The following is a 23982-nucleotide window of genomic DNA, read 5'->3' on the forward strand; positions in this document are numbered from 1 at the left end:
TATGTTATATGTATCATTGATATGGCAAATACCTAGCAAAAGCAATTTAAGGAAAAAAGGGTGTGCTTCACATTATAGTGCCAGGAGGTATAGCCCATAATGGTATGGTGTGACAATGTACGGGGTAGACAGTGGCTGTGCGTGCTGTCTTGTGTCCATTGGGAGAAGTAAGTGACATCTGATGATATGCAGCTCACTTTTCCTTTTCATTCATTCTGTCAGTTAAGATATCTCTACCCACCTCAGTGAACCCAATCTAGATCATCCCTCACAGAAGGCTCAGGTTTGGGTCCAAGATTATCTAAGAGTCTGCCTGTTGAGGGTATAACTCATCAGGACTCGTTTTCCATAAAATTCTAGTTCCTGTGCTCCAGAAACACCATGTTTAATTCTGGTTACGATGCTTCAAGAGTAAAAATACAGCAGGGAAATGACCACCAAACAGTAACAAATTCATCAGAGACTGAAGCGACCATAGTGTGGAGGAGATTAAGGCCAGATCTAGCCAGGAATACTGAGTTTTGAATTCAGGTCGGCAGCTAGTGCAGGGTTGAATTCTGAAGATTGGGAACTATTGTTTATAGGTATTATCTTCTTATTTATAAAATAGAAGTGATGTAGGTGATTAACTTTATAGTCATTAATGAATTTAAAATCCATAAACCATTAGTCTCTCTTTAGAAAAAATATACACGATGAAAGATACAGTTATAGATTTGAAATATTTTTCACTAAATATCTGAATATTTTAAACTTTAAAATTATGGAGTTTTGAAATGAGAAAATTTTATGTGAAAAGCAGTAATTTAATCAAAGTATACCAAACAATATTCATGCCTCAATGTCCGTTCTTTCCTTTTCTTTTTCTTCCCCAATCTTAGGCTACCTTCTGTTTTCATGTCATAATGTGTACACATACATATAACATATATACAGTTTTATGTGTCTGTACAAAATCTAGGCACCACATTTGTCTTTCTTGGTCTGGTTTATTTTGCTTAATATGATAACTTCAAGTTGCTCCATTTTCCTGTATAAAACATTTAACTCTTCATGACTAGATAAAATTAAAACACTGTTGTAAATATTTCCCTATGTTCTTTATCTACTCATCAGTCAATAGACACTTAGGCTTGTTCCAAAACTTGGCAATTTTGAACAGTTCCCTAATACATACGGATATGCAAAAATGTTTTTTTCCTACTGACTCAGTGTCTTATCAGTATATGCCAGGAGGTGCTTAGCTGAGTAATACAAACATTTTTAGTTTTCTGAGCGTTTACATACTGATTTTCATGGTATATGGTTAAGTTCCACCAACCTTATATAAGGACTTTTTCTCCTAGCCCCTCACCACTATTTGTTTATATGCCTCTCATTCTAATTGACTAATGGTGTTGAACATTATGCTTCTAGATATTTGTAGATTGTTTTTAAATGTGTTCTATTTCTTACTATAATTACATTTTTAAGTTTTGTAAAAATTTCACACATTGGTAGTGTATCATGTCACTCCTACCCCTCACTCTATAAGCGCCAAGTCTTCCCATGCCCATCCCCTACACACTCATGAACACTTTGCATTTTAACTCTCTCTTTCTCTCTCTCTTTCTCTCCTTCTCTCCTCTCTCTCTCTCTCTCCTTCTTTCCTCTCTCTCTCCTTCTCTCTCTCTCTCTCTCTCTCTCTCTCTCTCTCACACACACACACACACATATGCGTCCATCTTTGTATATTTACATATAGCTGTGTCTCTCTGTGTATCTGTGCATGACTGAGTCCATATTGTGTTGCTGATAGAAATGCTACAGGAGAAATCACTATCATCATTTTCCCTATACCAAAATAATTTGACACTGAACTTATTTTTAAGAGCTGCCCATTAATTTCTTTAGCCAATTTATAATTGAGTTGTTTGGCTTGAGAATATTCAGTTTTTAAAATTGTATTTATTAGTGTTTTGAGTGTGTATATGGCTTGCGTGTGTGTACTTATGTGGTGCGTCTGTGGATGTGCTTACTGCACATGTGTGGAGGTCAGAGGAAAACTGGATGGGGCTGGTTCTCCCCTACACTGATGTATGCTCTAGGGTTTGAAATCAGGATATTGGGCTTGTATAATAAACACCTTTATCCGTTGAGTCATCTCACAAGATCCTATTTTTATTTTATTTTTTAGGTTTTATTTCTAAAATATATTCTCTATATAAAACCTCTGTTCCATGAATACTTAACTCCATTTTTTGTCAGTATCTTTTTGAAATTATTTCCTTTGCCATACAGAATCCCTTTAATTTTAGGCAGTTTCATTTACAAATTCTCCGCAATATATGCTGAACCATTAGAGCTCTTTTCAGAAATCACTTAGCTGTGCGCATATCCTGAAGTGCTTAGCTGGCAGTTATGGTTTTTCATAGGTTGAGAAACACCATGCCAAGCCCTCCTGGCTTTTATTCTCTCTCCCCAGTCACCACTGTTTAGATGATTAACAACTTATTCCTCTCCCTTGTCGTTTGCTTTCTGTTTCACATGCCTTTAATAAATTATTAAACTCTCTCAACCTACTCCACATTACAGAAATCATCCATCTGTTCTCCCTTATCTGAAAAGCTCTGTGGTCTGTAGTACAGAATATGAACATACTTGTACGATTTTTCTGGAACTATGAAAAGCAATCCTCTTTTTCTTTCTTTATCGATGGAGAGTTTCATATGCACATGCTGTGTGTTTTCATCAAGTCCCCCTCCAATTTTCCTCATCAAATGATTATCCTGAGCGCTCTCTCTCCTCTCTCTCTCTCTCTCTCTCTCTCTCTCTCTCTCTCTCTCTCTCTCTCTCTCTCTCTCTCTCTCTCAACTACAATTATATTGTAAGACACCAGAGACTGATGTTGAGAAAATAGGAAACTCCAGGCTCTTACTACTTAGGAACCTTTTTCTGACAATTTTATTCCAAGAAAGTTCTGGGCTCAAAGCTGGAAGAGAAAAGTAATAACAAACATAAAAGTAGTTTTCTTCACTTTCACCAGATGTGCTAAGAGCAAACAGAAAGTCATAAAGTGTGATGGGGACTGTTTATACGCTATCTCTGAATGAACTAAGTCAAGAGAAGGAAACATCTTACCTGTGGCATTTCTCCCAGGGCAATAAACATCGTTCTCTCCTTCCCCTTTCTCCCTCCAATGCCTTCCATGACCAGAGTCCTTGCTCTCTCTCAAACTCAAACCCTTTTAAAATGTGTTATAGTTGTATACAAACATACATAAATAGAACCTACTATGTCATTTATAGTTACTTGAATGTATATGATTTCCAGGTATATAATAAATTTTATTTGGTATTAGATAACCAGTTAGAGGATTTATACATGAGATGATTAGTTCTCTCAGTGGTCTTCCTCAGTTGCATATAGTCCTTTGTCCAGTGTTGGGGCCCCACAAGATTTCCCCTTTCCTCAATAGCATGGCTACTTATGTTGTTTCTCAGATTTTGCTTGGGCAGCCATATTGTTGAGATGTCCCTGTCATTCAGGCAGAAACAATCTCATAGCAGACATTTTTGCTTGCTTGTTTGGTTTCTTACATCTTTCCACCCTCTGTTCCATGATGCTCTGTGAGTTTTAGTTGTGTTGCAAATGTGATGTATACCATGCTGGATACCCCACAATCAGTTGTCATCTGAATTTTTCCCAGTTGTAGTAGTCTCTAAAGATCTCTGCTGCAAGAGGACTGTCGTGTATGGCCTCAGTGGGAGAGGATGCTCTTCATCCTCTGAAAATTTGATGCCCCAGGGAAGAGGGACGCTGATAGGGATGAGGTGAGGGTGTGTGGACAGTGGGAAAGCACCCTCTTAGAGGCATGATGAGGTTGGATGAAGGACTCAGGGTGGGGGGAAAAGGGAAGGGTGTTAATTTTGGAATGTAAATAAATAAACAATTAAAAGAGATCTCTGCTGCAAGGAGAAACTTTGTTGGTGAGAGATGAGAGTTATAGTTTGTATCTGACGGAATAAGGATGAGTATTCAGAATGAAGTTAAGAATTGTTCTGGTTGGCTAAATTGGTGGATATAGGATCTCTGCCAAGTTCCATGACCTCCTTGGCCTCGGTTAGTTGGCTAAGCTTCTATTACCATGCATGATCTCCCTCCTGCTGAGCAGGGCTCATATCCAGTCAGTTAGGCAGCTGTTGGTTACCAGCGAGATACAAGCAGCTGTTGCACATTTAGGGCTCTATTGCCATGACGGCCATTGTTGAGGTTTGAAGACTCTTCATATGGAGATGATTATTACTTACTTCCCTCCTCTATCAGCTTCCATAGTCTATTCTGGTTCCATGAAATCTAGTACTCAGGGAGGAGACTTTCAGGTCCAACTCAAACCGTCCAACTCCTATGTCCAAAGTACATGGTTGTTTTAGTAATAGCTCCTTACTCGGGGAGCAAGCCAAGAGCAACTGTGCTGCCTTGGGTATTCCTTGGATTCCTATGACCAAAAACTTGAAAGACAGTTTCTAATGCCTAGTAATTCATTCATTTTAGATAGTCTACAGATCTTTAAAGGAACATTTTCATCCTGGGTGACTACAGATCAAACAGAAAGTTCTCACAAGAAGAAAGAAAACATAAGCTAAGAAATTTTTGAAAAACATGTTCATCATTAATCCAATGATTAGAGAAGGACAAGACCAAACTTAAAACTTTCACTTTATCCCAATCAAGATATGACCCAACTATATCAACCCTTCATATAGGCACACCTGCTCTACCCTACACCCTGCTCCACAGGTACTGGCTAGGCAATATTCATTGCCCCTTTGTACACAATAGCTAGGAGATATAAACAACATTAATGTTCTTCAACTGATAAATAAATAATGAAAACATGGTACATACATACAATTGAATATTACTCGACTGTAAAGAAAACTGAAATCAAGAAATTTGGAGGCAAATAGATAGATCTAAGGAAAAGATCATATTGAATGAGGTAACTCTGTCCTGGTAAGACAAACTGCATGTTCTCTCTCATCTGTGGTTGCTATCTTCAATTTGTAAGGTGTTAGTATCTTACCTAAAGTGGCTGGAGAAACCAGGAAAGGGAAAAAGTGACTATGGGTATGAGGGGTGGAGGAGTAAAAGGGAAACTTTAACTGGGGACAGAGGTCAATATAGAAAGATAATGAGGGAGGAGAGAAAAAAACTAGGAGGTTGTTTAGACAAGTCATGAAGAATCATTATTTTATATATGTAAATTATATTATATATAGTTATGTGTATAGATTACATGTATATATATATATATAATGGAATTCTGAAAACCATATTCTTATTAGTTATCTTGAATGGGTCTTGTTTCTACTGTTAGCATTTTATTTTATCCAAGTTGGCGTTCTCTCTGCTTCGGGAAATCTACAGTCATTTCCACTTTAGCATATGTTTTACTTATCTCACTCATTCTCACTTTACATTAAAGCATTCAGTAGACAGCTACACATCTACATTTAAAAGCAAATTTGAACATTTTACTTCATATTAATGCATTTCTTCTTGCAACTTAGGCACTTATTTCTATACTATTCATGAGCTACCTGTAGATCTAGTATAATCATACAACTTCAAGCTTATACATCTAATAACTGTGATTAATCATACACTTACAAAGATGTTCTACTTTAGAACAATAAAATATACTTGAAAATTTCATATTCATTAAATAGTTCTTGAAACAGTATGATTATTATAACAATTATCCAATTCAAAAAGACATATGAGGGCAAAATTTATATATACATCAAAATTGAAATATACAGTCAAACCTTGGCTGAATATAATCATCAGTTTGTCATTTGAGACAAATGGCCTAAAATTGCAGTTTCCAACATGAAAGAGTATATTACAATATCTTTAAATCTAGTCAGTGTTTGGGTGCATTGGATATGGCAATTGTTATAGCAACTGTTATGTTAATTTCATTTCATTTTTGCAGATGTCCTTTTCCTTTACCACTGTCACCGAAGAATGTAATTCAACGAGAGTGACAGAATAGCGTTTTAAAACTCAGGATACACTAAAGAGCACTAATTTATTTAGTTATTAATTCAGCAAATATTTACTCTCAGCTAGTATGTGTTCTAAGCATTTTCTCAGAGGAAGAAGCATCTCAGGCAGACATTATGGTGTGCTCCTGTATTCACAGCATGTGGGAAGTAAACACAAGAGAATTGGGAGTTTGGGGCCATCCTCGGTTATAGATTGGGTTTGAAGCTAGCAACACAATGCCCTGTCACATCAATAAAAAGTCGATAGTTCTCACAATGCCTCACAAGCTGATGCTGAAATGGACCCAACTGCTGAAAAGTACTCAGACAGGCAGACACGGTAGGATGTATGCATAATTCCAGCATTTAGGAGGCAGAAGCAAGAGGACTGGAGAAGCTGAAGGCCACCAAAGAAGACATGGTGAGGTTCTATCTCAGTTTGTTATTTTAAAACCTCTGAAATTTTGTTCTTAAAATAAAAAAAAAGACATGTCTCTGAATACTAAGAGACTTTGCAGTATGCTGCTAGAAGGGAAGATACAATTCCATTTTGAGAGTGCCATATCTTTGGCCCAATAACTTCTTCACCACACTGACCACATGTAAACTGGATGTCCCAATTTAGTGAGACTAGATATGCGAATATATAAATTATTTAATTAAGTGTTTAGGAGTTACAAAAATGATGCCTGCTAAGATCTCCTGTACTCTGTCTGCTTAACACATTTATTCATATATAGACATGAGTAATAGTATTTACACAAAGTTTCAGTTGTGTATTTCTAATTGTAATATAGATGGAGAGCTCTATATAAGAAACTAGGTTTATGTGTGTCATTTTTCCAAATATAGGACTTATTATAGGTTCATGAAATGCTGCCGCTGACTGTACAGAATAGACCCTGCTTACCATGAAAATTGAATTTTCCAAGTACCAGCTTACAAATAATTTGGCTGCGTAACACCTAGTCACTGAGAAGTTCAGGTTGGAGTCAACACTGTTGATATGGAAAGGCTCTGTGAGGGGACGCATGTGAGACAAACTGGGAGAACATCTTCTGATCAGATACGTCACAAGTGTAAGATCGGCACATTCCAGCTTCTGCTCCTTACACAGCCACAGAAAGCAGCCACAAGCAATGCGCTGGGCCTGTCTGTCAGCTGCTGCAGTGCGTAGCATTTTACCCTTGAATGTGCCCTTGTGGTCTCAGACTTTCTCACAGCCTACCCATGCTGGATCAATACCGACACTATACTTGAACTGGATGGAAGATCCTATGGTAGTTTATTTGAAGTCGATGTTTAGACAACTTCTACTGAACATAAATCAGAGTATAATAAGTTCTTTGGTATGTTACTAGCAAGTGTGTTCATATGATGCTCTTTATAACTCCTTGACTTATTCATTCATCGTTTGTGAACTTGAGCATCTGTTAGGACCTTCTTCTCTACATTTACTAAATGAAGATCCTAATACATCACTGGGTCTCTTAAAACTTAATTAAAATAGCATATTTAAAAAAATCAACCTGGAGAACTAAGGGGATAATAGAGTGTAGTTATTATCTAAATTTATTATCTAAAAATTATTCCGGGCAAAATTAAACTATATAATCAAATAATATTTATAGTAGTGCTTGGCAGTTTTGCCAACATAAATGTCTAAAATTCATGTCATATTGAATAATAGATTCTAGGCTTGTTGTTAAACCAGCAAAGGTATAATGTCAAGCTTCACTAAAGTGATAGAGCATGTGACCCTTAGAGCAGTGTGGAGAGGATTTTGTTAAAATTTCAGTCCACTCTGTGATGAATCTGCTCTCCGAATTCCAAATTCATAGATAAATGTCTTGCTGAAAATAAGGTGATACACAAGATAATTTAATTAGGATTTAGGAATGTATTTCTTTTTTAGACTGAATAAATCCATAGTAGTTTTGCTTTGTACCAAAAATTATGGCTATGAGAATTCAGACAAATAAGAAAAAAACTTACCTGTCCATTAAATTCCACAAAAATGTATATATTATAAAAGTTATTTATAACTTAAATGGCACCATTAATTTTTCTGTAGAAATTATAGTTCACTCAGCTTTTCCCCTCAGAAACACAATATATAAACTTTTCCACACACATTAAACCACTGAGGTGCCATTAAGATAAAAGTTTAGATCATGTATTGAGATAACTTTAGGCCTAAAGCATCTAACTCTCTCTCCTTCAGGCTTTGTAGGCAAGTTTATCAGACATTTCTTAAAAATCTACTCTAAGTCTAACAGCACGGAATCACAAAAACCATTTATTTTTGTTCATAAGCCTGTAATTTTGGCAATGTGGCCAGTGCCTGCTCCATGAAGTATGGCCTTTGGTTCTGAACTGAGGACTGAAGAGTCCACACTTCAAAGACAATGTGCTTGACTAGTAAATAGTTGTCTGGAAGCTCAGCTGGAGGCTAGACTCATCTCTGCGTTGCATGGTCTACCTAAGGGCTTGCATTCTCTCCTATCACGCTGGATAGTCTTCAGAAGCATCCAAGAGAATAAGTGGACTTGCTATCCACTTTTATGACCTGCCTGGATAGTCATATAGAATCACTTCTACTATAGTCCTAAGCATACCACATTAAAGAAAGGATCATATGAAAACCCTTGGTAAGGATTTCCACACAATTTCACAACAGTGGAGTATGACAAATATAGCTGAGCCAGTTTTGGAAAACACAGAATTTAATAGCATCTGATCAGTTGTTTTGTTTTTTTTATACCACATTTAAAATCTTTACAGCTCTGCCTGAGATTTGTACTAGCTGTTGTTTCTTTTTTTTCTTGTTTTATTATGCTACAATATCAAAAATGCCATAGATTGGATTACTTAAACAAGAAAAAATTATTTTCTCCAAGTTCAGGAAGCTGAGAAGCAATAATTCTAGGTGCTAGAATATATAGTGTCTGGTCTGACTCTCTTAAATGTCTGCACATGGGTATCTTCTTATTCTCTCATGAGTAAATGGGAAGCTCTTGTCCTGTTACTCCTGAGGGCACTAATCCCATCAGTGAGGACACAATCCTTATGACTTCATTACCACAAGAAGCCTTAATCTCTAAATGCTATCACAGTAGGTGTTTAGGATCCCATATAAGAGTTTAAAGATACTGACCTCCCCAACCCCAAAACTCCCAGGGACTAAACCACCATCCCAAGAGTACACATGGACAGACCCATGACTCCATCCCCATATGTAGCAGAGGATAACCTTCTTGGGCATCAATGGGAGGAAAGGCCCTTGGTCCTGTGAAAGTTCGATGCCCCAGTGTAGGGGAATGCCAGGTAGGAAGGAGGCAGGAGTGGGTGGGTGGGTGAGTAGGTGGGTGAGTACCCTCACAGAAGCAGGGGAAGGAGGAGGGTGGAATAGTGGGTTTCTGGAAGGGAAACCAGGAAAGGGGATAACATTTAAAATGAAATTTAAAAAAATCCAAAAAAGAAAAAAATAATAAAAAAAGAAGATACTGGACTTTGGACCATGGCATCTGTTTTCAAAAATGAGACAATGTGCATCCAAAAATAAATGTTGTTGGCATTGAAAAAAGTTATAAAATAAAGAAAGAAAATATCTTAGAAAATTAAAAACAAAACAAAACAAAATCCTGTTGCCACCAAATTGAAAAATCAAAAAGAAATAGTTTTCTCAATAGATACCACTTACCAAAGTTAAATCAAGATCCAATAAGCTATTTAAATATACACATATGAAAAAGAAGTATTAAAATCTCTCTCTCTGAACAAGCAAAAAACAATGAAGAAGTCAAAGGCATTTGGGTTGAATACAGAAATCTACCAGATTTTCAAAGAGTTAAAGCCAATACCCCTCAAATTATTCCTTAAAATAAAACCAGAAGGAACATTGCCCAATTCAGGTCAGGAGACCACAGTTGCTCTGATCTCACTCCTAAACAAAAACTCTAAAGAGTTAGAGACCATTTTCCTTATAAACATAGTGATAAAACTACTCAAGAAAATACTTGAAAAAGAAGAAGAAAAAAAACATGAGTAAGCATTTGAAGATTAACTTCTTTATTTTTTGTAATTAATTTCTATTAAAATAACCAAATACATTGTGTACAATGTGCTTACTAATGACAACTTACCTGACTAAATCAATATGTTTCTATGACACCTACTTTGTCTTGTAAGTTTTCAATCAAAATAGTATTCCAGAAAAAAGTCAATACATGGCTTCAGTAAATGGTTGCTATTTTTAATTAATTAATTAATACATTGTTCCCAACAAACAAATTTTCAAATCTCATCACTGCCTGGGTTACTGAGGAGTTTTTACTTCAATTTTTTAATCTTTATGTTAAGAAGAATAAGAACCATATGTATATGTATGTGTATGTGTATATATTAATATTTAAGCCAAGTGCTGGGATTACCCACAAGGCACAATATAGTATATACTCCAGACTCTGTACACAAAAAGCCTAAATAAAGTGTATCATATGTTTATATGATCATTAAAATGTATAAAATTCTTCTTCACTTTTCTCTGTACCAAATCAAACGAGGTCAAATACGGGCTCACAGTAACCGTTTTCTGTTTTCTGCTGTGCCAAGCACAGGACTACAGTCATATTAGGTGATTAGAAATGCAACTGCAGTGACTTGTGGGAAATTTGAGCTGGCAGAAGTCAGAGGCAGGAATCCCTGAGATTAATGCACCAGGTCACAGCGTCGATTTAAAACCCTGATTCACATGATTCTGGATGGAAAATACAGTGGGAAACATAAGTGAATGCAGTGAGGATTTAAACTATAGGTCTTTATCTAAATAACTTCTTCCCCAAAAGAGAGGTAATAGAACTGCAACAACCACATCAGAAAACATTAACATTCCAACAATATTTCATGCAGTACTGACATATGCTGGAAGATATTCATACATGTGAGGCAGGCAGTCGTCAAGCTGTTTCGGTTATTTGGTTCATTGGAAGCAAGGAATGCACATCTTATAAACAGGGAAACAGGATGAGATAGGAAAAGCCAAAACCTATTTATAAGAAAGCAGCTAGAGTTCTCAAGGATGGGTGCTGCAATTTCATTTGAAGCAGAGCTACAAAGTTTAAACTGCTAGCTGGATATAGACCATTCCTTCTATTCTGTAATGAGAGCGATCTTATAGCAAGGACCAATGAATTTATTATTTGTTATCTCATTCAATTTTAAAAAAATATGAAAACTCATAGGAGTAGATACCATCAAGGTGATACTCATCTCTGTCTTGTCAAAGTAAATGAACTTTCAGTTCACAAATGTGGTAACACAATTTTAATCACTTATGACACAGTCTGAAGTTGTATAGTCTATGTGACACCAATGAGTGCTATGCAAAGAAAGGTAAGTGCTTAGAATAGCACGTTTCTGTTCTAATACTAGAATTATTTGTATGCACACATGTATGTTTATGCAAATAATATAAACATACACTTCAAATGGTAAATAGAAAAAAATACATGTACTGAGATAAACATAATTTTAAATGAAAAGTTTTCTTTTATTTTCTTATTTTTTCTATTTAGTATTTTACTTTGTTTTATTTTATTATCTTATTTTACTTTTTTTTCATTTTTTCCATCTCTATTAACTTGGGTATTTCTTATTTACATTTTGATTGTTATTCCCTTTCCCAGTTTCCAGGCCAACATCACCCTCCCCTTCTCTATGGGTGTTCCCCTCCCCATCCTCCCCCCATTACCGCCCTCCCCCCAACAATCACGTCCACTGGGGGTTCAGTCTTTTTCAGGACCAAGGGCTTCCCCTTCCACTGGTGCCCTTACTAGGCTATTCATTGTTACCTATGAGGTTGGAGCCCAGGGTCAGTCCATGTATAGTCTTTGGGTAGTGGCTTAGTCCCTGGAAGCTCTGGTTGGTTGGCATTGTTGTTCATATGGGGTCTCAAGCCCCTTCAAGCTCTTTCAGTCCTTTCTCTGATTCCTTCAATGGAGATCCCATCTTATTTTACTTTTTATTTTGAGACACGGTCTCATTATGCCAACCTGGCCTTGCTATGTCACCAAACATAGCCCTAAGTGTGGAGATTACAAGCATAGGCTGACCTCATGGTTGGTTTATATGGTGTCAAGCGTGGAACCCAGGGCTTCATGTTTGCTGGGAAAGCATTCTACCTACTGAGACACATCCCAGCCCTCAAGTTTCAGTCCTTTATGTTTTTCCCCCTATATTAGTCATGGTTCTCTACAATCACAGAACTATGGTCTCTTTATATTAAGGGAATTATAATGACTTACAGTCTGTAGTCCAGCTAAGCCAACAATGAGCAGCTGTGGATGGAAAGCCCAAGAATCCAGTAGTTGCTCAGTCCAATGACGCTAATTGTCTAAGTTGGTCTTCTGTAGAAGTAGGTTCCAATGGATGTAATGACAAGTAAGTGCAAGCAGTCAAAGAAGAAAGAATCTTCTTTCTTCCAATGTCCTTGTGTGGGCCTCTAGCAGATGGTGTATCCCAGATTAAAGGTGTGTACCAGAACACTTGGATCTAAAACTTGCTTTGTCACAGGCTGGCCTTGAACTCAGTCTCCTGTTGTTAAAGGCATGTACTACCTTTCCTGGGCCTGAGATGTTCATGGCCACTATGCCTCAAGATCTCCGTATCAAGATCCAGGTCAGAAACCTGTCTTCCAGCCTCAATATCTGGATGACAGATGTGCCCTCCATTTCTGGATTGTAGTTCATTCCAGATATCATTGAGTTGACAACCAGGAATAACCATCGCATCCCCTAAATAGTTTATTTTGCTGTGTTAAAGTAGTCATATTTGGCTACTTTGATACTGATATATGGAATGTGTGTGTGTGTGTGTGTGTGTGTGTGTGTGTGTGCATGTTTATGTGTTTTAAGACAGCATGTTCATACCATACTTATTAGGTAGTGCTTCCAAACAGAAAAGAAAACCAGTTAAATGCATTCTAAGATAAGTGATGCCATCACCATAGCATGCACTGCATAGACATGCATGGTTCTCTGCAGAAAATCGATTGTGTGGATGTAAATACCTATTACTGAGATGGATTGTGCCAACCTTCTCTTGTGAAACCCACAGGAACCAAATGAATATTTAGCATAGGAAATATGTTGAAATGGCCTTAGGTATGTTGGTTATCTGGATCCATGAGATCAGAGACACAAGTAACAGTTAATACAGCGAGTGGGTCATAGTTTTATCATAAAGAAAGGAGCATTGCCAACCCAAAGAAAGGCTAACACCAGACAATTTGTTAAACAGAACCTTGGGATTTCATAGAAATTTTAAAAAGTTCCTCAGTAGCCTCCCATCTATGCACCAAAAATGCTTTGAAGGCCTAATAATGCCTCACAGTCTTTTTGGCCCAGGAGATGAACTTTAGCAGATGAAACAGACAGAAATCTCTGCTTGATAAAGCACACAATCTAGTGGGAAATGATTTTTAAAACTAAATGCGTCGATTGTCAGATGTTGTTAAATCATTCAGAGGCAAAGGAAAACAGTGTGGATTTCTGTGGTCTAGGAAAGCAGGATTGCAGTTTTTGAAGAGGTATCCAGGAGGCCCTCAATTAGAGGGTGACATTTAAAGAAGCCAGACTACAAAAAGAGTGAGCATAAAGGTATCAGGCTTCATGGTATCACGTGGAAAAGACAATTTGGTGGGAAAAAGTTTGTGTAAGGATTTTAGGAGAAGTGGTACATTAGCCATACACCTAGAAGAGTCTCTTTATATTTATTTTAGTTACTTAAGAAAATAAAAGATAATGTCTTACCAGACATAAGTCACGTTAAAAGCAGGCTACTTTTATATAGTAAACAATATTTATACAATTTGAATGAGTGATAACTATTGTAAACCAACATAGTTTCCTGTTTCCTGTGCTTTAAAGTAATATTTAAATGTTTAAAATAATGTGTTCGAATGAAAATGCTTCCATTACATATGCATGTATACATAAAATGACTTTTAAATTAGATTTTAAGTTTTTGATATATACATAAATTACTTAATTTCTAAATAAGGTCAAGTTTAAAAATCATTTTTGAAATTGTTAAAAATTTATTCTGTACTAAATTATTCTAAACTTTATAACGAAGCAAATATTTGAGTTAATGAGCACCATCTGAGTTTTTAAGACAATGCTATAGATCAAGTTTAGAAATCACATACTTTTTAAAGAATGTATTAATTATGAAAATGTCGACAAATTTAGTTATATATTATACATATGTCAGATTCTCTTAATTGGTTACTTTTGTAAAACTTAGGTGTTAGCATGTCAAAGAAGAGACTATTGCTACTGGTATGTTCTTCCTGTTAAAAGTGATACTGATATATGGAATAAGTGTGTGTGTGTGTGTGTGTGTGTGTGTGTGTGTGTGTGTGTGTTCCTAAGGACTGAATATAAGTCCTCACACATGTCAGCCAGGCAAACCTAGACATTGTTACCACTGAGCATCAACCTAGCATTTGTTTCTTCAGTTTTTACTTCATGACAAGGTTTTTCTAAGTTGTCCACCTTGGCCTTGAACTACTTCTGTAGGCTAGGAAGGCCTTGATTTCTCAGTTCTCTTGCTTTAACCTCCTAAGTAGCTGTGATCAGAGGCCTGCTCTAGCAGGCCTACCTGAATTCTGATTCCATAATGGTAAGTTTGCCGTGTGGAATTAATAACTTTCTTATTGTGAATTATTTACTTGTTTACCAAAAACATTTAAAGCTAAAACTTCAAAAACAATGTAGTTCTATCCCAGACTGTAGAATATTTAAGCACTACCGTAATTATTAAGGATATCTCTTAAGCAAAATATAAGTACTAAATTACTTGAAGCTGGAAGTAAAAATGAATTAAGACACACTTTTGAATAATGTGACTTAATATTATTTAACACTGTCACCCTAAATATGCACAAACCTTTTTTTTAGTTGGGCAAGTATGAGTTTCCTCACATATATAATCCAGTGTTGTGTATAGATGTGAAAAGAAATGTGTATACATTTGCATGAGTGTGTGTGCCTTCCAAGTTAGTTCAGCTAAATTTCTAAAATTATAATTGTTCTAATAATTGAATAATTAAACAGTTAATTTATGTATCGATATTAGCATTTATATTGACTTTGCTGTGCATGTGTAAAATTGAATTCTGAGATGCAAAGTTTGTTTGACTTAAAACATGTTCAAAACAGAAGCACTCTAGTGCTAATAGCTAAAAAGAAATTGTTTTTCCTGTTTACACAGCTTGCCGGCCAGGATTCTATAAAGCATTTGCTGGGAACACAAAATGTTCCAAATGCCCTCCCCACAGCTCAACCTTCGTGGAAGCAACTTCGGTCTGCCATTGTGAAAAGGGTTACTTCCGGGCAGAAAAAGACCCACCTTCTATGGCGTGTACTAGTAAGTCTACACACTCTTGTGTTTGAAAATTCTAGTTCCAATCACCTTGTTCTCCGTGTTTTAAATTCTAAAAAATGTAAAAGTTAATGTGCAAAATTCTGTACTGGTAAAAGCATCTTGAATATGGAACAGTCCACTTCCTTAGGGTTCCTGTTCAGATTATTGCCAACCTTGTGAAATCTTTCCTTTTCAAAGCATATATAGATCCTTCCTATGCAGACACCGTCCATATTTTTGAGGCAATGAAATTTTTCCCTAACTAAAGTTTCTTGAAGAAATTAAAAACTTGTAAATAAAGCCCACATTCTTTCCTCTTAACCAGTAGTTTTAGGCATATTGTTGGAGAAATATTGAATTCATCACTCGAGGGAGACTCCAGAGGAGTTCATAATTGAGGTTTTATAATTGACTTGGAGACAAGCTTGGTTTTTCTTAACAACTGACTTTAAAGGAAGGTTCCTTTGAATTTATACACAGTTCTCTCTCTCTCTCTCTCTCTCTCTCTCTCTCTCTCTCTCTCTCTCTCTCTCTCTCTCTCTCACACACACACACACACACACACACACACAAACACACACACACATACACACACATATGCACACAGAGTATTATATTCAGATGAAAATAAATGTGATGGTAATTTGAATGAATGCACACAGATTTTAGTGATTTGTTACTTTCTCTTAAGAGTTTAGAGTTACTTAAGAATTTACTTAAAATGTATAGTACCTATAAATTTTAAAAAGTAAAAATATTAATATATTACTAAGATAGGCAGACGTACAATATTACCTTTTAGACTTAAACTCTTTTTAGATTCACAAACAAGCTATTATAGGTAACAATTTGCCCATTTTGGTAATTAATAGGTGCTGAAATGTTAAATTGAAAATTATAGAATTCATAGAAACAATGATTAAGTGTTTCAATTTTATTTTTTCCCTGAGTTTAAAGTGTTCCCTTTTAAAAACTTCACTATATGTCATCCTTTAAGAACTTCACACATAAATTTGATAAAAAATTATCATGTTCCACAATGAGACTATTACCCTCCCAACTTTCCCTAAATGCTCCAACATATCACCCTCTTAACAGTTATTTTCTTTCCTCTTCCTTATTGTTTCCTCCCTTCCTCCCTCCCTTCCTCCCTCCCTTCCTCCCTCCCTTCCTCCCTCCCTTCCTTCCTTCCTCCCTTCCTCCCTCCCTTCCTTCCTTCCTTCCTTCCTTCCTCCCTCCCTTCCTTCCTTCCTTCCTTCCTTCCTCCCTCCCTTCCTTCCTTCCTTCCTCCCTCCCTCCCTCCCTTCCTTCCTTCCTTCCTCCCTCCCTTCCTTCCTTCCTTCCTCCCTTCCTTCCTCCCTTCCTTCCTTCCTTCCTTCCTCCCTCCCTCCCTTCCTTCCTTCCTTCCTCCCTTCCTTCCTTCCTTCCTCCCTCCCTCCCTTCCTTCCTTCCTTCCTTCCTTCCTCCCTCCCTTCCTTCCTTCCTCCCTTCCTTCCTCCCTTCCTTCCTTCCTTCCTTCCTCCCTCCCTTCCTTCCTTCCTCCCTTCCTCCCTCCCTTCCTTCCTTCCTTCCTTCCTTCCTCCCTCCCTTCCTTCCTTCCTTCCTTCCTTCCTCCCTCCCTTCCTTCCTCCCTTCCTTCCTCCCTTCCTCCCTCCCTTCCTCCCTTCCTTCCTTCCTTCCTCCCTCCCTTCCTTCCTCCCTTCCTTCCTCCCTTCCTTCTTTCCTTCCTTCCTTCCTTCCTCCCTCCCTCCCTCCCTCCCTCCCTCCCTCCCTCCCTTCCTCCCTCCCTTCCTTCCTTCCTTCCTTCCTTCCTTCCTCCCTTCCTTTCTTCCTTCCTTCCATTCTTTTATTAAAAATAACCGACAATGTTCAATCAGTGACGCCAGCATGTACTGGGGTTAGGTTCCAATACATGCTGGAACATGAGACAACTCCTGGCCACTGGATCCAATGCCAGTCTTATTTGGTGCCATGGGCTTGTGATTTTGCCCGTTTTCTAAGTACCTTGGGTTGGCTCTCATTTATTTTCTTTTCAGAATTTTGATATAATATATTCAAATTTTATCATTAAAATGCCTCTTGTTCAATGTTCCTCCAGTAATGTAAATGTCTTTGAAAGCATCCTTATTTGGTTGCATCTACGATTCACTTTGCATCACCTCTGTTTTTTTCATTTAGATTTATGATACCTACCCAACTTTGTTTAATTAGCCATCTACTACTTTATGTACCTCTATCAAAAATGAATAAAAGAAAAAAAACCTCATAAAACATCCTCATTTCCACTTGCATTAGTAACCTGTCATTCACTCCATTTAATTTTGTTGCACATTTCTTCTTGAAACTATATGTGATGTGTCTTATTTTTCATACTTGTGTCTAGCAAAAGCTAAGACCAAAAGATTCTCAAGATGCAGTCCTCATCAAAATTCTAACTCAGTTCTTCATAGAACTGGAAAGAACAATTTGCAAATTCATTTGGAATAACAACAACAACAACAAAGGATAGAGAAAACTATCCCCAACAATAAAAGAACATCTGGAAGGAATCACAATCTCTGATCTCAAGCTGTATTACAGAGCAATAGTGATAAAATTGTATTGGGACAGAGACAGGCAGATAGATCAGTGGAATAGAATTGAAGACCCAGAAATGAACCCACACACCTATGGTCACTTGATCTTTGACAAAGGAGCTAAAACCATCCAGTGGAAAAAAGATAGCATTTTCAACAAATGGTTCTGGTTCAACTGGAGGTCAGCATGTAGAAGAATGCAAACTAATCCATTTCTACCCATAAGAACAACAATACCAAGCAGCCAGAGCTCCCAGGGACTAAACCGTCATCCAAAGAGTACACATGGACTGACCATGGCTCCAACTGCAAATGTAACAAAGGATGTGGCCTTGTTGGGCACCAATGGGAGGAGAAGCTCTTTGTCCTGCCGAGGCTGCCCCAACCCCAGTGTGGGGAACATCAGGGTGGGGAGGCAGGAAGAGGGGAGTGGTTGGGGACGGGGATGGGATAGGATGCTTCTGGAGAGGAAACTGGGAAAGGGGATAATGTTAATAAATAAATTTTAAAAATCCAATAAAAAGGGCTGGGGATTTAGCTCAGTGGTAGAGCGCTTACCTAGGAAGCTCAAGGCCCTGGGTTCGGTCCCCAGCTCCGAAAAAAAAAAAAAAAAGAACCAAAAAAAAAAATCCAATAAAAAAAAGAAGAAAAAGAAAGGGAAAGATTTATTTCAACCTTTTATGTACACTCAATCATTAAGGGAATTCAAAGCAGAAATACAAACAGTATTTTAAAGCAGGCACTATGGAGTAATACTGTTTGCTGCCTCTTTTTCTTGTCCATACTTAGCTAACTTGCTTGCTTTCTCCCTCCCTTCCTTTCCCTTCCCTTCCCTTCCCTTCCCTTCCCTTCCCTTCCCTTCCCTTCCCTTCCCTTCCCTTCCCTTCCCTTCTCTTCTCTTTTCTTTTCTTTTCTTTTCTTTTCTTCTTTTTTTAATAGTCTAGGACTACCTGCACAGGAATGGTGTCATCCACAGTAGGCTGAACCTTCCTGTCAATTAACAATCAAAACTCTCCCGTAGACATGCCCAAAGAACAAGAAGATCTAGACAATTCCTCAAGCTAGGTGTTCCTCTAGGATGGCTCTAGGCTCTGTCAAGTTGACAGAGTTAAGGAGGGCATGACTTTCAGTCTGAAAGAATATGATTTCCATCTCACCCTCCTCCTCCTCTTCTATCGTTATGACACTGTTGGTTTCCCTTACTCCGGTTAAATGTTGGCTTTTTTTACCTTGCTTACCTGCGTTTTCCGGATGTTCTTACTCTCTCCCACTTCCAAATGTCATCTGTAGGTAGCTGTATTGATAATTTTGTAAATTCCCACTCTCTTGTTCTGAGGCCCAAAGTCCTTTAGTCTGGGATTAAGAAACCTGATCACATGTTCACCTCCTGCCCGCTCCTCTGACTGTATAGAGCATGTTGCCTTTGCAAACTCACTGAGCTTCAAAGATGCTGAGTTTAATTCCTTCGGAAAAGGGTTTGCACCATTTGAAGCATTCACGCTGTTAGGCTTCTTATGGCTCCTTCCATCCCATTTTGCAGGATCAAATATCAGCCCTCAGTCAGCTGGTTATTTTCTGAGCAGTCTTTCAAAAATGGCACCTGTCCCACTTGATCTTTTTGTTAACATGTTGTTTGTTTTATATCATTGAAAATCCTTTACTTTATTTCTGTACCTAGTTCATTATTGAATGTCATTTTATCATACCCCAGGGGCCATGGGACCTTTAATGTTTTTGCAGTTTCCAACCTCACCTCTCAGAATAGTACCCGGCATGCAGAAGGGCCTTAATATTTGATGAACAGAGAAATTAATCAGCTCAAGCTTAACTTGCCAGATCCAGTTTTATTGCTCTCAACCTTGACTTGCTCATCTGTCCTTGTTCTGTTTTCTTTAGCTTGATGAATCTTCATTTATCCATGCTTTCAAGACAGGCATACTAATTGTACTTCAAGCCAAGAACATTTAAGGTCAACACTCATCTTGTCTCTCTGCCTCCAACTTTACCTATATCAAGGTCTTTGAAATAGTCCTAATATCTGCTTACACCAAAAACATTCTTGCCGATTTAGACATACACTATTAAATTAATTTATTGCAATTCTTTTCAATCAACTGTAAGTCAAAAGATAGTAAGACTAATCCAGTAAATTATGACATGCTTTGCCTGATCTGACCGCTTAAGGTAGTTCGCACATTCTAAACTTTTATTTCTCAGATGATCCATTAATGTAAGCTTTCTACTTCCCAAGGAGCCCTGTGGAGGATACACCACACTATCAAATCTTGATGCCTTAGGGACATTTCTGACAGAGTTCAGAGTACAGAAGACTAACTGTCTGGGACTTTCCCAGGTCAATACACACATTTGTAAAACTATGAAATAAGTGTTGCTTCTAAAAGTATCCCTACACATTTGTGCCAAATGTACAACTTGGTCTTCATATGGATTCCCTAACAAACTGACCAGAAGCTGTCTTGAACTCTGTTCTCTGCCTTTGGATCCCCTTTCTTCTACTTAGACTTCCTGATTGGATCTGAGTAAGAAAAGATATTCTTAGTCCTGCTGGGACCGGATGTCCCAGGGTGGGGTAGTATGTAAGGGGAGGGGGCAATGAGAGGAGGGATTTGTAAGGGTAGGACTGGGAATGGGGGAGCTGTGCCTGGGATGTTAATTGAATAAAATGTAAATAAAAATATGTATTTGTTGAACAGGACAAAATAAAGATATATAAGACATTTAATACACAGAGGAGTGTGTGATCAGAAGAACAATATAAATCTGTGATCCCATAACTTTTATTTTGCTTTTTTCATGATTTTACAGCATCGGGAATTTGCTTTCTTAAAGCAACTGAACAGGTGCTGCAGGATTTATGCATTTAGAGATCATTTACATTGCCAACTTAGAAAGGTTTCAATCAAATGCAAATCACACGTGTGCATACCTCAACCACACACCAGGAAAGACACTGTGTTGTGATTGTCTGAACATATAATCAAACACCCTGCTAGTAAAACAGTTCCTGGGAACTTCATTCTTAATACACAGGAAAATACCATGCCTTTGTATTTGATATACAATGACAGTGATTGGGAAGGAAGCATAAAACTTCAATTTACATTTGCTCTAAAACCAACACTGTGAAGCATGGCTTCATTATTTCTGGAATAATTGGCCACTTCAGAGTCATTATTCTCTTCATTCTTGTTTTGAGCAGAATAAATGCTGCTTGCAGTACAGCAGGTGGGTTCTTTCCTTTCTGCTCTTCTAATCAGGACCTACACTTCCTGGATGAGCACAGGAGGCCCATCAATCAGATCCCTCTGCTCTGCTTGCTTCCTCCTCCTTTCTTCAGCTCCTTTTCATTATTTTTAATACCCATTTTCCAAAACTCAAGTTCTGTATGAAAGATAGCATTCTTGTGACTTGATGGTTCACATCCGAAACTAAAGCACAAAAGCCAAGCTGATGGTTTAGGTGTCTCGCTGTAAATACAATGCAGCAGGAGCCCGAAAGGAAGAAGGCTCAAAATTAGTTTTTATTACCTCTAGCAGGCTGAATTGGATTCTGTATTTGCTTTGTTATAGAAAGCACCTCTAAATCTTTGCTGAGTATATTGCAATATTGTAATTTCAAAAAGTAAAATGACCCTGAGCTAAAGAATAGGAAACTGCATGTAATGAACCCCAAATTCACCATTATAGACCACAGATACAAGATGTCATTTGAATTTCATGGGCTAGTCCCACCACAGTCACTCAAACAGATAACTCAGAAGAGCAGAGTTATCACAAAGGGGATAACATTTAAATATGAATTGAATTATCTGTAATGAAGAAAGTAAAAGCAAATTATAAACTGAATACACAAAGGCTTGGTTGTACAACAGTAGGCCTGGGGAGATATCAACGAACATCTCTTCACCCTAAATAGGGTAATGGTGACAGGCCATAGTAAGGATGGTTCACCACACACTGAACTCAATTTGGTGAACCAGTGCATTATTATCGAGGTTACTTTGAGGAATTTGGGAGACGAGTAGCAAAAGGAGCATTGAAGGATCACAAACAGATGTTACGTGTAAAGTTCATGCTAACACAGATAACTAGTCACGAACACTGGAAACCTAGAGCTAACAACCTGATACCCAGGTAGCGCAACAGCTCAGAGTTTCGTCTCTAGGCAGCTCAGTCTGTCGTCTCTTCCAGCCTGCTCACTGGTATAGGCTTCTCAAGCAGACCTTACACTTTCTATAATTTAGAAGAGAGAGAGGTCTAGTATATCTTGTCATTTTAGAGACTTCCTGAACCTCCTTGGCTGTTTACTTGCTGAGTTGGTAGGGAACCCTCCTGAAAATGTATTGAGTCTTAAAAACTATTGAAAGAAAAATATCCTAGACCCATAAGATACAACAATAAGGAACAAAAGATTAAAGAATGGACCATGGCCAGATGAAAACAACAACAGCAGCAACAACAACAATAAATACCTGTAGATAAAGATGAGAACCTTGGCGTTTATTCCACAAATGAATGGTACTTGCTCTATTTTTATTTGTTTTACTTTAAAACTTTATAAATAATATTATACTAATATAATGGAATTCTAAGTTAGCATTTCATTCTTCAAACATGTTGCTCAGTATCCATTCTTAATTTTAAATTAAAGATGAAGGGGAAATTTTGTGTCTATGAAGAATTCAAAAACTGAACCATGCTGAATTCTGAGAATTATTTGCTTTAATAGTTTACATATTAACTGTTCTCCTTCATTGCATTAATCAACTTTTATAAGAGGATCCACTTGTAGAGAAACTACCACTGATTGCTGATTTTTATGTTTGAAAAATTTCAAGTTAACAACAATTTGAAAAAAAAAACAATAGCTGCAAAAAATTCTTTGTAGCACTACTTTGCCAAACACTTTAAAGTAAGCATATAAATACTTAAGAATATATTTTAGAGCAATATCAAGGTCTAAAGTTGCACTTCTTTGCTGACCAAATGACTTTCCCCCTTTGTTTTCTAACTGAAATTACAGCCAATGCTCATTTACCAAATATACCTAATCATTTCTAGAAGGTTAAGTAGAGCCTTTTAGTGTTAATTTCATATGGATTAACATTGAACTATTAATCAATCCCTTTAGTATCATTTACAAGAAAATTTTCTTTATGCTAAGAATCACTATTATTCTGTACCTTAGAGTTATTAAAATAAATAGGATAGCAACTTAAGAACTAGAAAATAAATAAAAAGTTTATGTCAGCTCCTAGTTTCATAAGTTGCAGTCTTATTTAATATTCTTTAGTATTGGTCTCAGTAGGTCTGTCACAAGGCAGATCCTGAAGGTGAGGAAGGAGCTTTGGAATAAACTGCTTACCACGTGCCAGCATGGACACAGAGAAAACAACAAAGGGACCAACTGTCCAATATCCCCATTGGGGACTTAAGTCTTCCATCTAAGTGGTTTTTAAGTATTTGTTTATTTTATGTATGTGAGTAAACTGTCTCTGTCTTCAGCTCCCAGAAAAGGGCATCAGATCCCATTACAGACGGCTGTGAGTCACCATGTTGCTGGAAATTGAAGTGAGGACCTCTGAAAGGGCAGTCAGTGCTTTTAACCACTGAGCCTTCTCTCCAGCACCAACTAAGTTCTTTTGATGAAGTTCTTACAACCCTCAACGATGCTGGAGGTTGGCACCAAAGTCTTTAGGACTTAACTTTTTTATATTTCAAACCATAGCATTTTAGTCTAGTTTTCTTTACTATTAACGATCAAAGAAGAAAGAAAGAAAGAAAGAAAGAAAGAAAGAAAGAAAGAAAGAAAGAAAGAGGAAGGAAAGCAAAGAAGAAGGAAGAAATAAAGGAGGGAAGGAGGGGGAAGGTGGGAAAGAGGGACGGAGGGACAGAGGGAGGGAAGTAAGGAAGGAATCCATTATT

The 23982-nt window shown here is 37.4% G+C and overlaps 1 protein-coding gene across 1 annotated transcript in view; it reads left to right on the plus strand.

The window, feature by feature from the left end:
- Positions 1 to 23982, plus strand: part of Epha6 (Eph receptor A6) — a 962116-nt gene that overhangs the window by 342279 nt on the left and 595855 nt on the right. The window contains 1 exon segment of the mRNA NM_001419529.1: positions 15309 to 15464. Within this exon segment, the coding sequence (NP_001406458.1) occupies positions 15309 to 15464 (156 nt within the window).

Source organism: Rattus norvegicus, chromosome 11 (assembly GCF_021556685.1).
Source record: "Rattus norvegicus strain SHRSP/BbbUtx chromosome 11, alternate assembly SHRSP_T2T, whole genome shotgun sequence".
NCBI classification, from domain to species: domain Eukaryota; kingdom Metazoa; phylum Chordata; class Mammalia; order Rodentia; family Muridae; genus Rattus; species Rattus norvegicus.